The sequence below is a fragment of the Polistes canadensis genome, unplaced genomic scaffold (assembly GCF_001313835.1).
Source record: "Polistes canadensis isolate GaletaPanama2010 unplaced genomic scaffold, ASM131383v1 scaffold_20, whole genome shotgun sequence".
Taxonomy (NCBI): domain Eukaryota; kingdom Metazoa; phylum Arthropoda; class Insecta; order Hymenoptera; family Vespidae; genus Polistes; species Polistes canadensis.
Window position 1 is genome coordinate 128,769 of NW_014569567.1, and position 12,976 is coordinate 141,744.

At 29.4% G+C, this 12,976-nt stretch overlaps 2 protein-coding genes across 3 annotated transcripts; one reads left to right on the plus strand and one right to left on the minus strand.

The window, feature by feature from the left end:
• Positions 1–85: 85 nt before the first annotated feature.
• Positions 86–6,887, plus strand: LOC106793910 (post-GPI attachment to proteins factor 2-like). 2 transcript variants are annotated; one of them, XM_014761199.1, is made up of 5 exons: positions 86–184; positions 1,015–1,327; positions 1,438–1,705; positions 1,973–2,170; positions 2,322–6,887. In XM_014761199.1, the coding sequence occupies exons 2-5, from the start codon at positions 1,145–1,147 to the stop codon at positions 2,453–2,455; spliced, it is 783 nt and encodes a 260-aa protein (XP_014616685.1). In that variant the 5' UTR covers positions 86–184; positions 1,015–1,144; the 3' UTR covers positions 2,456–6,887. The 2 variants fall into 2 exon arrangements, with proteins under 2 accessions (XP_014616685.1, XP_014616686.1); XM_014761200.1 differs by lacking the exon at positions 86–184 and adding an exon at positions 516–663.
• A 2,148-nt stretch (positions 6,888–9,035) lies between these two features.
• Positions 9,036–10,460, minus strand: LOC106793877 (integrator complex subunit 12-like). The gene is made up of 2 exons (XM_014761155.1): positions 9,793–10,460; positions 9,036–9,398 (listed from the first exon to the last, which is right to left on the minus strand). The coding sequence occupies exons 1-2, from the start codon at positions 10,255–10,257 to the stop codon at positions 9,036–9,038; spliced, it is 828 nt and encodes a 275-aa protein (XP_014616641.1). The 5' UTR covers positions 10,258–10,460.
• Between the last annotated feature and the right edge of the window lie 2,516 nt (positions 10,461–12,976).

Genomic DNA, 12,976 nt, shown 5'->3' on the forward strand with positions numbered 1-12,976 from the left:
GTACTAAATAACACTTTTTTAATTTGTAATTTACAATATGAGAAATGAGAAGTAACTAATTTAAAAATGGCGCTAAATTGATTGGAAGCGCCCCTAAAATAATAAAAGCAGATGGCGACTGGTTTGATGGAGATTACCGTATCTCGTAAGTCTTAGCAGACGATACACACAATTCACAAGTGAAGTAAGTGATAAATTATTCATTTACTAGTTATTAACGTTTATTATTTCTTTTTCTTATTTCTATTTTATTAATTCTTTTTGTCCATTGTAATCATCGCAAATTACGTTTGATCGAATAACACGTTATTTAATATTCAAGCTTTTTTAACATGATCCATTGTTCTCCAAATATCATTTCAAGAAAATATATTGCAGTGTTAAGTAGAGTTTTGTATTCGTCGATATTTTTGAATCGATAGATACCAATTTCGTGTACGTTCAAAAATAGAGACACAGATTACAATTATATTATTTGATATTCGATACTTATCGAATTAAACTAATATTGTTAATTATTATCGTACCGGTTATTAGTATCTTTTTCTTTTTTTTTTTTATTCTTTCTTTCCAAAGGAGAAGGACGATGCACTGCCCGTGGCAAAATGTCATGAACGTGCTCACACCGCGACGGTAGCCTTTTGTTTGCTATTTATAGAAAAAGTAGGTTATCCACAAAATCAATTCCAAAAAAAAGACCGGAATTGTATCACCTCATATTCCTTAACAATTCTTATGTGGCGCGAAATAATGCATATTATTTATACACTTCCTTCCTTTCCTTCCCTTTAATTTTTTCTCCGGCTTTTTCAACCAACACGTTTAAGTTAATATTTACTTGTCATAAAAAGTGATTTTTATTTTTTATTTTCATATCTTTAATATATATATATTTCTTCTTTGTTTTTAATTAAAATCAAGATCAAATTCTTTTAAATATCAATTAAAAATGAATATCTATCTTTATGAAATCTTATCTTCTGTATTTTTATTTTCTTTTTTCTTTTTTTTTAGGCATATCATCATGAAACGCAGAACGGTTTTATGCACCTCTAAATAATAGGATTAATCTAAAAGCAATCATGTATTATTATCTGGTAATAACATAAGTTTATCTAATACCTCTTTACTCGTAAATGCCAAAATGATGAATAATACCAGTATGGAACTTAACAATGTTGGTGGCAGCAAAAGTTCTGTGTATTTAGTAATATCTTTTAAAAAATTATGTATGTTCACCGTTTGCCTACCATTGTTCTCCTTGCTATTTTGTTTTGTCACAGCATATATTTTTCAACAGGATGACATTCATGAAACACATTGCAGGGTACGTACGATAATAAGATCAGCTTTCTCTCTCTTTTTGTTATTATAAAAATGTATATTATTTAATAGGAATTATTTTATGTATATATATATATATATATATTGCTTCAGGTTTACAATGTCCTACCATCGATTTCTGCTATTACTGGTGTATCTCCTCAACGATATTTATGGCGTATTAGCATAGCATTGCATATTGGACCTCGTTTAGTTATCGCCAGTGTATATCACTCGTATTATTATAAAATACTCAAATCCTTGGAAGATGTACCTAGCAGAATTGTGGGATGCAGACTATTAAATTTATGCTATTGGTTAAACATTGCTGAGGTAGCTGCCTTAAGCGGCGTTACATATATCTCAAACAGAGAGAATTATCGTAAGTAAAAATATTATTTATGTATTATCGAGTCTATTGAATGCAAGGTGAATCAATAGCGCAGTAGTACTATTTAAAATTTAATTAACATGCTTTGCATGCAATTAGTTAAGATGATGCTAACAAAAAATTCACCTTGTTGACGGTAGCGCAAACCTGCTTCTAATTAGAACTAAATGAAGTAAATTAAAGTATTAGCTTGTAAATGTAAAATAAAAGTTTCAGATTATCAGTTTAACATTTATTGTTTCTTTTTACTTTTTTTAGCTGTACATGAAAAGATTTTTATCGTGTTCATGATCAGCTCTCTTACATATATGTTGACAACGGTAAGATTAGGCCGTCTTGTTACTCCTAATGCACAAAGTCTTCAGTACAAGCAAGCGTTATTTGTTACAAGCATGATCAGTACAGTGGGACTCATTATCTTCTTTTTAAAACATCGACTCTTATGTCACGACTTGGGTAAGAACATTTTTATTTTAATTATTCCTTATGTTCTATAGCTTATATAAGATGTTATTGTCACATAGATGCTTTTTCATTATGGCATGTATCTGAAGTCTACTTTCCTAACTGATACTTATCTTATTATATATTTTTTTCTCTCCATTAGCATTTAGCTGGTTCTCACTATGTGAATATGTGATAGCCTCAGCGAATATGGGATTTCATTTTACAGTAATCCTAGACTTTCCGAAAGAACAACTGGTTGTTGGTTATGGATTACCTGCCACAAAAGTGGATTAATTTTATAGAATAATTTATAATTTTGATTCTTATCTTAAAGTGTCTACTGCCATTACCTGAAAGTGCTATAGCTTATTATTATTATTTTTTAATCAAGAAAATTAAATGAAAATTTTAATATTTTTTAAGATGTACAAAGTAATCTGTTAAAATTTATTATTGTTCTTATTTATATCATTGTATTATATTTAACGAGTTAAATTTAAATTATTTCAATTTTTATATTTTAATTATCATTATTGTTTTTTGAAGTACAAAAAAAATTGTTTAATTATACAAAATTAAATCTTAGATATAATTTCTATTAACATAAGTTGAAAGAAAGAAATATAGCACTTTCAAAGTACGGCACTGGTGACTTGTCGATGAATCTTCTAATGGCCTTCCAATAACAATTATTAATTAGTGAAGAAAAACATCGTAGTGACTATAATTAAAGAAGTTGTATTACATATAAACAGCACGTATAGTATGTAGTAAAGTAAGATCAGAAATTAGCACACATAAATTGAAGTTTTTTCACAAGAAAAAGGTCCATCGTCGTACGTAACGAGGAGAAAATAAAAAGATACAAGGAGCAAATAATAAACGAGAGAAAAAAAAAGAAGAAATAAGAGAAAAAGTTTGTTTGGAAGAGAATTTAAAAAGTTTATCTTTGTAGAGAATTTTTTGAAAGTGGTGATTCTAGTCGATCGCATAAAGTCTAGTCGCTACGTTTTTCAATCGCTTTATATAAAGTAGAGAAAACATTATTTTGTATGTTCAAATTCGTTGTTAAGAGACATATATAGAGAGGAAGAAAGAAAGAAAAAAAAAGAAGGAAAGAGATAAATGCATTTATGTCGATGTAATGTAGATCTATGAAAATTGACGATTCATCAAATGAACGTGCAATGAGAAAAAGATCTTAAGTATAATATTATCTGATAAAATATCTTCTAATTAATATCTTGTTGGAGGAGAAAGAGCATCGATGCTAGTTGGTATGTAATACGTGTAGGAAACAGGGCTTATAAGTTTAGATTTTAAGATAACCGAATGATTTCTGTGAGATCTATTTACGAGACTAATTATTATTAAAATATGAGAAGTAACCGTCATACGAGAAGCTTAGGATGTAGTTCCTATGTTTTTAACTCTAGCACATAAATATTTATAATTCATATATATGTACATGTATATATATATATATATACATACATAGTATTCGATATTTCAGTAGAATCGTAAACGTTTTAACGATTATTAAGACATTTATTTGAGAAGAGTATGCTCAAAGAGGAATCGCAAAAGAGGCAACAAAATAATTTAAATGATTCTGCGATCCCTCGTTGTATAATCTGACCAAGGGATGAAATTTGAAACGATGTTTGTAACAATCACTTGTTTATGTGGGTTAAACTTTTCGAATCAAGAGAACCCTGTTAAATAACAAAAATGTTCTCTCGTTACATATAAGATATTAGTATATTCCTCAAGCACAAGAATTTTATAGAACAATAGTATTGCATATAAGCATTTAGCAAATGTTAGTTTGAACAAAATCAACTCTTACTTACATATATACATATATCCATACATACATACATATATATATATATATATGTATTACTTCAAAAGCTTTCCGTTTGAAATATTGATACGTATGGTACATTAATATATTATATACTATAGATCGTTATTTACATTACACAAGTTAGAAAAAACATCTGTTTTGCACATTTTTATACACACGAATACTATTTACTCTTTCTCTATATATTTTAATACGAGAATCTTTTCTTAGGTTACTTATCTAAACAATAAACCACCGACATGTTCGCCTATGTATTTGTATTATATGTGTACAAGCTGGTGATTATGAAAGTAATTTAAATTATAAATTTGTTAAACATTACGCAATAAGATAATTTTTTACTTCACTTTGTAAATCATTGGTTTACAGATATATGCTATTAATAATTATATTATGTGAGCCGATGATTACTTTCTTAATCACTGTTTAATATATATATATATATATATATAGATTCTTTCTAAAAATTATATGCGATATGCAATTAATTTATGTTGTCAACAAAAAAAGAAAAGGAAAGAAAAAAATGTCGAAAGGCTGGCGAAATGTCGTCATGGTTAAATATTGTCATTTGTTGAGAGTAATTTTTTACTCTTTTCATCGTCATTAACATGTAGAAAATGAGAAATGATTAATGATCGGTAACCAATGATCATGATCAGCTTATTCAATGTTATCACAACGTTCCGTCAATCCGTGCCAAGTGATGCACTAAAGATAATAATAGTAATAATAATAATAATAATATAAATAATATATAATTAATAATAGTAATAATAATCCACATTTTTGCGCTTCATATTGATATCAAATTGTAAATGCTTGGTAAACTATTATCAGTGATAAGATCTTTAATGAATCACTTGTTTCTCGTGCCTGATATCGAACGCTACCATATCGATAAATATATATACATACATACACATGTATCACATATGCACGTATATACATACATACATACATGAATATATTTACATACTAAATTCAACAAGAGCTACCATACCGATGTATATAGTGAATCAGAGGAGTTTTCGTATCTCCATTGTCAATTTTAAACAATTAAATTCGCTCGTAATGCAGTATTTTAAGATTGACTCAAAGGGGTAAAAATATATGGGAATAAAATTAAGAAGTATATATTTAAAATTAAAAAAACACACATACAGTTAATTAACTAATAATATTTATTTTCTTTTTAAACAAAATCAAATCATTTTATGTCAAATTATATTTTTCCAACAATCGAATGTTCTTATGCAATAAATTCATATCATTTTGAAAGTTTAAATGATCTTAAAATAGATTTCGTGCGTTAAAAATATTGAAACTTTGCATTACAAGCAAATATCAGTTTAAAATTGACAATGGGAGAACAGATACGAATATTTCTCTGAGTCATTGTGCATATATACATACAACATGTAAGCACTTATATGCACACACAATTAAAAACGTATATTATACATATATGAAAATGCAATTTGCTGCGTGCACCTGGTGTTGTTTAAGAATTAAAATAATTTTGAATACATTTTCACACACGACGAGAAAAATAATGCACGGAAGGATTGAATAGTCATATCACAGTGTCATTCCCTTAGTGTCAGATTTAAGCTCTCTATCTCTAATTAAATAAAGAAGAAAAAAAAAAGAAAAGGGGAATTTTTAAACGATAAAACAAAAGAGAAGTAAGGAGAGAAATATTACAATTAATTGAAACAGGGTTGTTGATGTACGAAATACGAACTTGATCGACATCGCGTTAGAGTTTTTTAATTGTTAATTATTATTTTGCGTGTTTTAATTATCATTACATATTATTATTATTATTATTATTATTATTATTATTATTATTATTATTATTATTATTATTATTACTATTATTGTAGAAAATATAATACGCGATTGAGCTCGCAGAGTATGACAACACTATGTTACGTTTAAACAAAGTAAAAGAAAGAAATTTGGCATGATCGAGATGATTGACAAAAGATAATGATCGAGTGCCAAGTAAACAGTGATCGAGAGATCAGTTAGATCCTTGACACGAGTGTCAAAATCTTTATTTAATCGATGTCACTCACTTGGCACGTAGAGTCTGGCAAAAATTAGGCTGAATCTCTGTCACGCGTTGAGAATGATAAATAGATAAAGATATAGACAGAAGTAGAGAGTGAGAAAGAAAAAAAGGGAGAGGTAAATCTATAAAGAGCAAGTAAGAAATAGAAAAAAGTGAGAAACTAAGTATTTCCAAATAAGCACACACGACTAGAAGGATCGAATATTATTTTATTTTAATATCCTTTCGTATTTTTTTAAACAAGATAGAAAATGGGGAAAACGATAGTTCGTTAGCTAATTGTAAGTATGCAAAATGGAACAGATAGAATCATTTTTAATATCGTTGGTAATGAAACGAATCATGTTACAATGTTTTCTTTTTTTTTTCTTTTCTTTTCTTTTTAGTATTATTATAATATCTCATTACAGTAAATGCATATTTATGCATGCATCTTTAAATGTTGATTTAGTTTTCTGTTCTTTTTGTTTTGTTTTCTTTTTTTTTTTTTTTTTTTTTTAAAGTTCAAATCGCGAGTAAATAGAATTACGAATAGAACGAATTTATCTCATTAAATAATTTTAGCGTCGTATAAATGAATGCATGCAAGTAGTGTTCGTATATTCATCAGGAAAAATAAAAACACACATCGGTGTTTTGCGATAAAAATAATTCCTTAGGAAAGTATAAATGACGAAAGAGAGCATGCTTATTAAACACGCACGTAAAAAATATAAAGAATGAACGTGAAAGGTAACGAGGAAGAATAAACAAATAAAGTAAAAAAAAAAAAAAAAGAAAAAAAGATAGAAGATTAATCAAACACATAGAGACATATACACGTACACGTACACATTTCAAGAGTGATTTTTAAAGTATTATAAACAGGATCGTACGCACCAATTTCGTACACGTGCGTTTGCATATTTTAATCTTTACTATTAATGTATTATATATGTATATTGTTTGTTTCTTATCACGCTTATCGATCTAATCGATCGAATCATGTTCCAATTGCGGAACGTGCATTGAAAATAATCATTAAATTTGTTTTCTTCTTGTCTTTCTATGACGTACGAAGAAGAAATTATAATTACATATATGTATCATTATATTACATATACTATAAATGCCAAGTTTAAAAAAAGCACAACGACAAAAATATGCGCGGAGGGTATTTTTTTAAGACGAAGATCGAACGTCAAACTTATCTGTCCTAATCCACGCGAATTCGTGCCACAAATGAATCCTGGTTTTATTTTAACAAAATAAAAAATGAAAGGACAAAAAAATTAAAGAGAGTACAATTGACAAAAAAAAAAAAAGAAAAAATAAAAAAATAAAAATATGAAAGAGAAAATGAGTAAAAAATATATTACATGTGAGACACGATTTTAAATTAAATTTCGTTTCAAGGAAAACTTATTTTTTTTTTTTTTTTTTATTTAACTTTGTACACACGCGTATTACGAATTGCAATTTTTTGTGGAAAAAATCTACATTATATATACATATAATGTTCTATATCTCCGAGGTACGGGTATATATATATTTTTCGATTTTATTATTGGTAAAAAAAAATATGTGTGCGTCTAATTCACTTGGCAATGATGAAGTATTATAAAAAAAAAAAAAAGAGGAAACAAAAAATAGAAGATATAAAAATTCAATAACGCACCGCAATGGGAACTGCTTTTCATTCTCTTTCGATATTGAAATAATTTTAACAAATTTTTTATTTATATAAATATATATATATATATATATCTCTTTTTGTTTTGTTTTTATTTTATTTTTTTTAATTAATTTCTTTAAACGAAGGAAACGATTCTGTGATACGGAGCACAAAAGATATTTTTTCTCGCCTTTACATAAAACAATTTCCTTTTGTGTGTCATTTCTTTTAATTATAATAATTTTTTCCTTGTTATTTATTTAATTAGTTGTTGTTTGAAATTAATTTTAATTCATCCATCGTTTCCTTCCCATCGCCATATTAGATCGATATATCATCGTTGATCTATATCTTGATCTTTATCATATAACATATAGAATTTTCTTCGTTCACAGGGCACTTACTTTATATTACGACAATTTAATGATAGCATTTAGTTGACTAGTTTAAGAAATCTAATGTTATCGTGTTTAAGAGAAAGAAAGAAATTTGTAATATATACTTTCTTTAATTCTCGTAACACTTGCGCAATATGATTAGATAAGTAAGCTGATAAGAGTATCGAATGTCAATGAGAAAAAATATAATAAATAAAAATGTGTAAGTTTATTCAAAGTTTTCAATCAAAATACATTTAACTTTTTTGATCGATTTTGTTCATTATTTTTATTAGTAAAAATAATGATGAAAAAAACTAATTAAAAGATGTTGCGAATTTTGTTTTTATCTTGTTTCTTTTTGATGAAACTTTTTTTATATCGAAGTACGATCTAAAAAAGAGAGAATTAATCTAAAAGAAATATTAATTATTATCGATTCCTGCGTTGGATAATATTATTTAAGTTAAACCAAAAAATATATCATATTTCTAATTAAAACTACATTTATTTTCGGATATATATCTAATAGGATCGCAAATTATCGTCGTTGTATTATAGTTGTACGATATTTGTTCTAGTTAATAAGAGTAAGTTGCCCTGTGTGCTGTGATTAGAATGTTCCATGAGAAATGACTCTTATGAGAGATTGCATTTTTGTGATTGCAAAGCAGCGAAGTATGTGTAAACGAATGATTATCGAATAAAAGATCTACCACACATCTATCTCGAAAATATCGAACATTACTTTTCTCTCTTTTTTTTTTTCTCTTTGATTATTTTAATCATAAATTCAATTCCACGAGTTTTATTTAAATAATCAATAGATACCTATTAGTGTAAAAAGAAAAAGAAAAATGTTTTTCTTGTTCTTTTTTTTGTTTATCTCTTACTCAGCGTCGTCGTTTGAACATTTTTTCATTTCCGTATACCTTAACACAAGGTTTTTTCTTTTCGACGTTGACGATTTTGGAACATTTGTTAAGAATTTTTTTAACATCATCCTTACGATCTTCTTCTAAAAGAGGAGGAGGAGGAGGTGGTGGAGGAGGACGAGGAGGAGGAGGAGGAGGAGGACGAGGAGTCTCATAGGAGGAGGCTCTAACTTCGACGCATTTTCCACATCGCCAAACGAGTCTGGGATCGTAGACGTCTATATCGATGACCGCTGGATTATGGCAAAGGGGATGATAGATCTCTTGGCACTCTTGGCACTCAAGCAATATCAGAGGACCCAACTTCGTACCGTTGCATATCTTTGATTCGTTTAATTAGTTATTCAATAGTTCTATCTCTTGGTATAACATATATATTTATAATTAAACATATTTATAAATATAAGTATATATGTATATTTTTATATTTAAATTAATATATATATATGTGTTTATTTATAAGATCGTTAATTGGGTCATTATATAGATTTTCTTCGGTATAAATAATTTGTCGATATTTTAAATGGTCGACATTTGAAATAGGATTACGTCAAAGTTACGTACTTGTACAAAACACGAATAAATATTTTATCTATCGATATAATACCGAGCTTCGATTTGAAAAATTGTTGGATTCGATCAATATACAAAAAATGTTGACATACTTATCGTGTGTGGTCAATTTAATGTAAAAAGAATATTTGAGATATTTAACCTTGCAAAGTGCACCATCCGTTGCGATATCATCAGGAATCGAGATTCTTGGTATATCGATCTTTTCAAATTCATCATCAGCATCATCATTATCATTATCATCGTTATAATTATCATCATCATCATGATTTTGTTCGTCGTATGTCCTTTGAACATTTATTTCAACATTTTTTACCGATTTCTCGTTTATTTCGTAACAATTATCATCGGGCTTATTTATTTCTAGATTTTTTTCAGGTGTTAATTTGTACGAACTTTTGGAATACGTTTTGCAACGTGTTATTTCTTTTTGCAAACATTCTTTGGACATTCTAACAGCCAATGTTTTACTTTTACCATATCTTTTCTCAATTTGTTCGTCTAACATTTTCCTAAGCTTCTCAGTACTGTCGTCATCGTTCGAACGTAACAACGCCAACGCGTCGAAAAATTCCTCATCGATTTCGGTCGAATTTTCCGCGTACATAATAATCCTTGATTATACGAGGACGTAAAAAAAAAACAATAATGATTAGATTAACATTGAGATAAAAAGTTCAATGTGAAGTAAACTGCAAATATCCGTGTATAAAATTGACAAATCGATATTGTCGACAATATTTTTCTTTAAATTTAATCGAAATTGAATCAGTCCGGAATTCGGAATGATCGAGTATACACAAAATTAATAGAAAATAAAAAAAAAGAAAAAAAACAAATTTCAATGCGAAATACTAAACCGTAATATATTCTTGAATACAATTTTGACGGATCGAGAATTAAGTTAATATCTTTTTTTTTCTTTTTTTTCTTTAAAACATCGATACAAAAATAATAATCCTATTAATAGAATCCTAAAACATACGAGAAAGATAATTCGCTATAAAACTAAACCGAATATGATTTCGGGCAAATCAAATTCAATCAATTATTTCCCAAAATCTCTGCTAATTTAATACAATATATTAAATAACAATAATAATAATCCTTAACGTTTAAATATATTTAACGAAAAAGAAAAAGAATAAGAAAATTTCGGCATAGAATAAAATCAAATGATACGAACTTTCAACATATAAAACGATTACAATTATCGAAATAAATAAAAAAAAAAAAAAAGAAAGAATATTGTAAAAAAAAAACCCATAGTAATATAATAATATCATAGTACACGTGGGTCACGTGGCGATTAAGGGGGAGGGTGGGGGTTGTGGGTGGCAACGTGAGAAGAAAGAGGTTAAAAGGGAAGGCAGAAAGGAAAGGAGTAAGGAAGGGTTAAGGGTAAAGGAGTAAGGAAAAGGGTCTCCAATTATCGTTCTCGCCAGGTTGGCTTCTCACCCTGCACAAGCTCGGTAGCAGAATCGACTGGAATCCAGCTGGAAGCCGGGAGCGTAGACGTCGAACGAGTGGGATTATTCCGTGTTGGCCGGGACCGGGGAACAATGTCGGAAACGACGAGGACGGTATGCCGAGATATGCAGGATATCGCGCAGAACTGCGATCCTTCGAGGTCGGAGAGCTATGGGTGTATATAGCGTGCACCAAGAAGGAGAGAGTAAGAGAAAGAGAGAGGAAGAGGGAGAGAGAGAGAGAGTCCGGGGGATGTATTCTATGGCAACTCGAACAGAACGAGGATAAGAGGGGTAAGAGGATGATGAAGAAGAAGAAGAGGAGGAGGAGAAGGAGGAGGTGGAGGAGGTAAAGTTATATATAGAGAGAGATAGAGATAGAGAAATATCATTCTAAGTGTGTTACCTTCCGCGAACGGCAACCGTTTCACCTAAATACGTAATAATATCTCGACGAACGGAGATACTATACTGGCATTTCTCGATTTCCTGAAGAATTCGATCGAAATGTGTCGTAATACTCCTAAGGTATTTCAGGTGAGCTTCCTCGCCTTCTATTTCCATCCTATCCCATCCCTTCCTTCCCCTAACCTATCCTTCCTTCCTTCCTTCCTTCCTTCATGGTTCCTCTTTATCCGCTTCGAATTCATCCCTTCGACGTCTTCCTTCTATCCACCCCTTCCCCTTCTTCTTCTTCTTCTTCTTCTTCCTGCTTGCTTGCTTGCTTGCTTGCTTTTCGTTCATCTTCATGGTAGAAGATAATAACGTTGGCATGCTAAGATTTTACGTCTTATCTTCGTTTATTTTATCCCCTCTTTCTTTATTTTTCTTTTTTTTTCTTCTTTTTTTTTTCTTTTTTCTTTTTCAACACCTTTCGAGAAAATTATCCAATTTATAATTTAGGCACCCCCAGTTTGTTATATATATTATAACATTATTAATAAATCATCGATAAATAAATCCATTTATTCGCGTCACAGTGTCAATACGATTTTTATATTCTCTATAGCGATGTGTGTTATTTTAATAATAATAGAAAAACAAGTAAGGAAACATATTTGCAAAAAAAATTGAATAGAAAATAAAATAAAAAAAAAAAAATGAAAAGATACGGTTTGACTGACTTAGATTTTCTATTTTCTTTCTATTCTCTTTGAAAGATAAACGACGAATATAAAAGATTGTAATAAAAGTGTAGTAGGTAAAGAAAGAGGTTTTACTTTTTAAGAGAATATAACGCGAGAGAGTGAAAGAGAAAGAAAGAGAGAAAGAGAAAGAGAAAGAGAGAGAGAGAGAGGTAGTCCTTTGCTTCCTTCCTCGAGGGAGAGCCTAAGAAAGGGAATTTTCGAAACGCGCCATCCGCGCGATATTTCTCAATACCTTCAACCTTACCACCCTCGTGAGTAAATCTCTACTCTGGATAAGACCCGCCAGGAATCTTACCGTCGCGGAACATCCGCTGGTTATAAGAAATGTTTTTGAAGTTTATGAGAGGACGCGGTGAAGGCTCAGCTATAGAAAGAACCGAACGCGTCTATTCCTCTCTCACTCTCTCTCATTCTTTTTCTCTCTCTTTTTTTTCCTCTTTCACTCTCTCTCTCTCGTTTTTTTCTTTATTCGTTCCTTTTTCTTTCCTTCGATAAACGCGAACGACGATAAAGAAGAAGACAATAAAAGCATCGCAACGTTGAAATATCGTCGAAAAATTGCTTTTCCGAAAAAAAAAGAAAAATAAAAATTGGAAGAAAAGAAAAAAATCTTCACCGTGACTATATACCCGTACCATGGACGAAAGATAAATATCTTTTTTTTGTTTACGTTTATATAAATAAAAATATTGTTAAAAATAAATTCTAT

Excerpts from the sequence above, each read along its gene's own strand:
- LOC106793910 (XM_014761199.1), top strand. The coding sequence starts at position 1,145 with ATGATGAATAATACCAGTATGGAACTTAACAATGTTGGTGGCAGCAAA. Across the intron at positions 1,328-1,437 it reads TTCATGAAACACATTGCAGG|GTTTACAATGTCCTACCATC; the intron begins GTACGTACGATA and ends ATATTGCTTCAG. Across the intron at positions 1,706-1,972 it reads CTCAAACAGAGAGAATTATC|CTGTACATGAAAAGATTTTT; the intron begins GTAAGTAAAAAT and ends TACTTTTTTTAG.
- LOC106793877 (XM_014761155.1), bottom strand. The coding sequence starts at position 10,257 with ATGTACGCGGAAAATTCGACCGAAATCGATGAGGAATTTTTCGACGCG. Across the intron at positions 9,399-9,792 it reads CGGATGGTGCACTTTGCAAG|ATATGCAACGGTACGAAGTT; the intron begins GTTAAATATCTC and ends AACGAATCAAAG.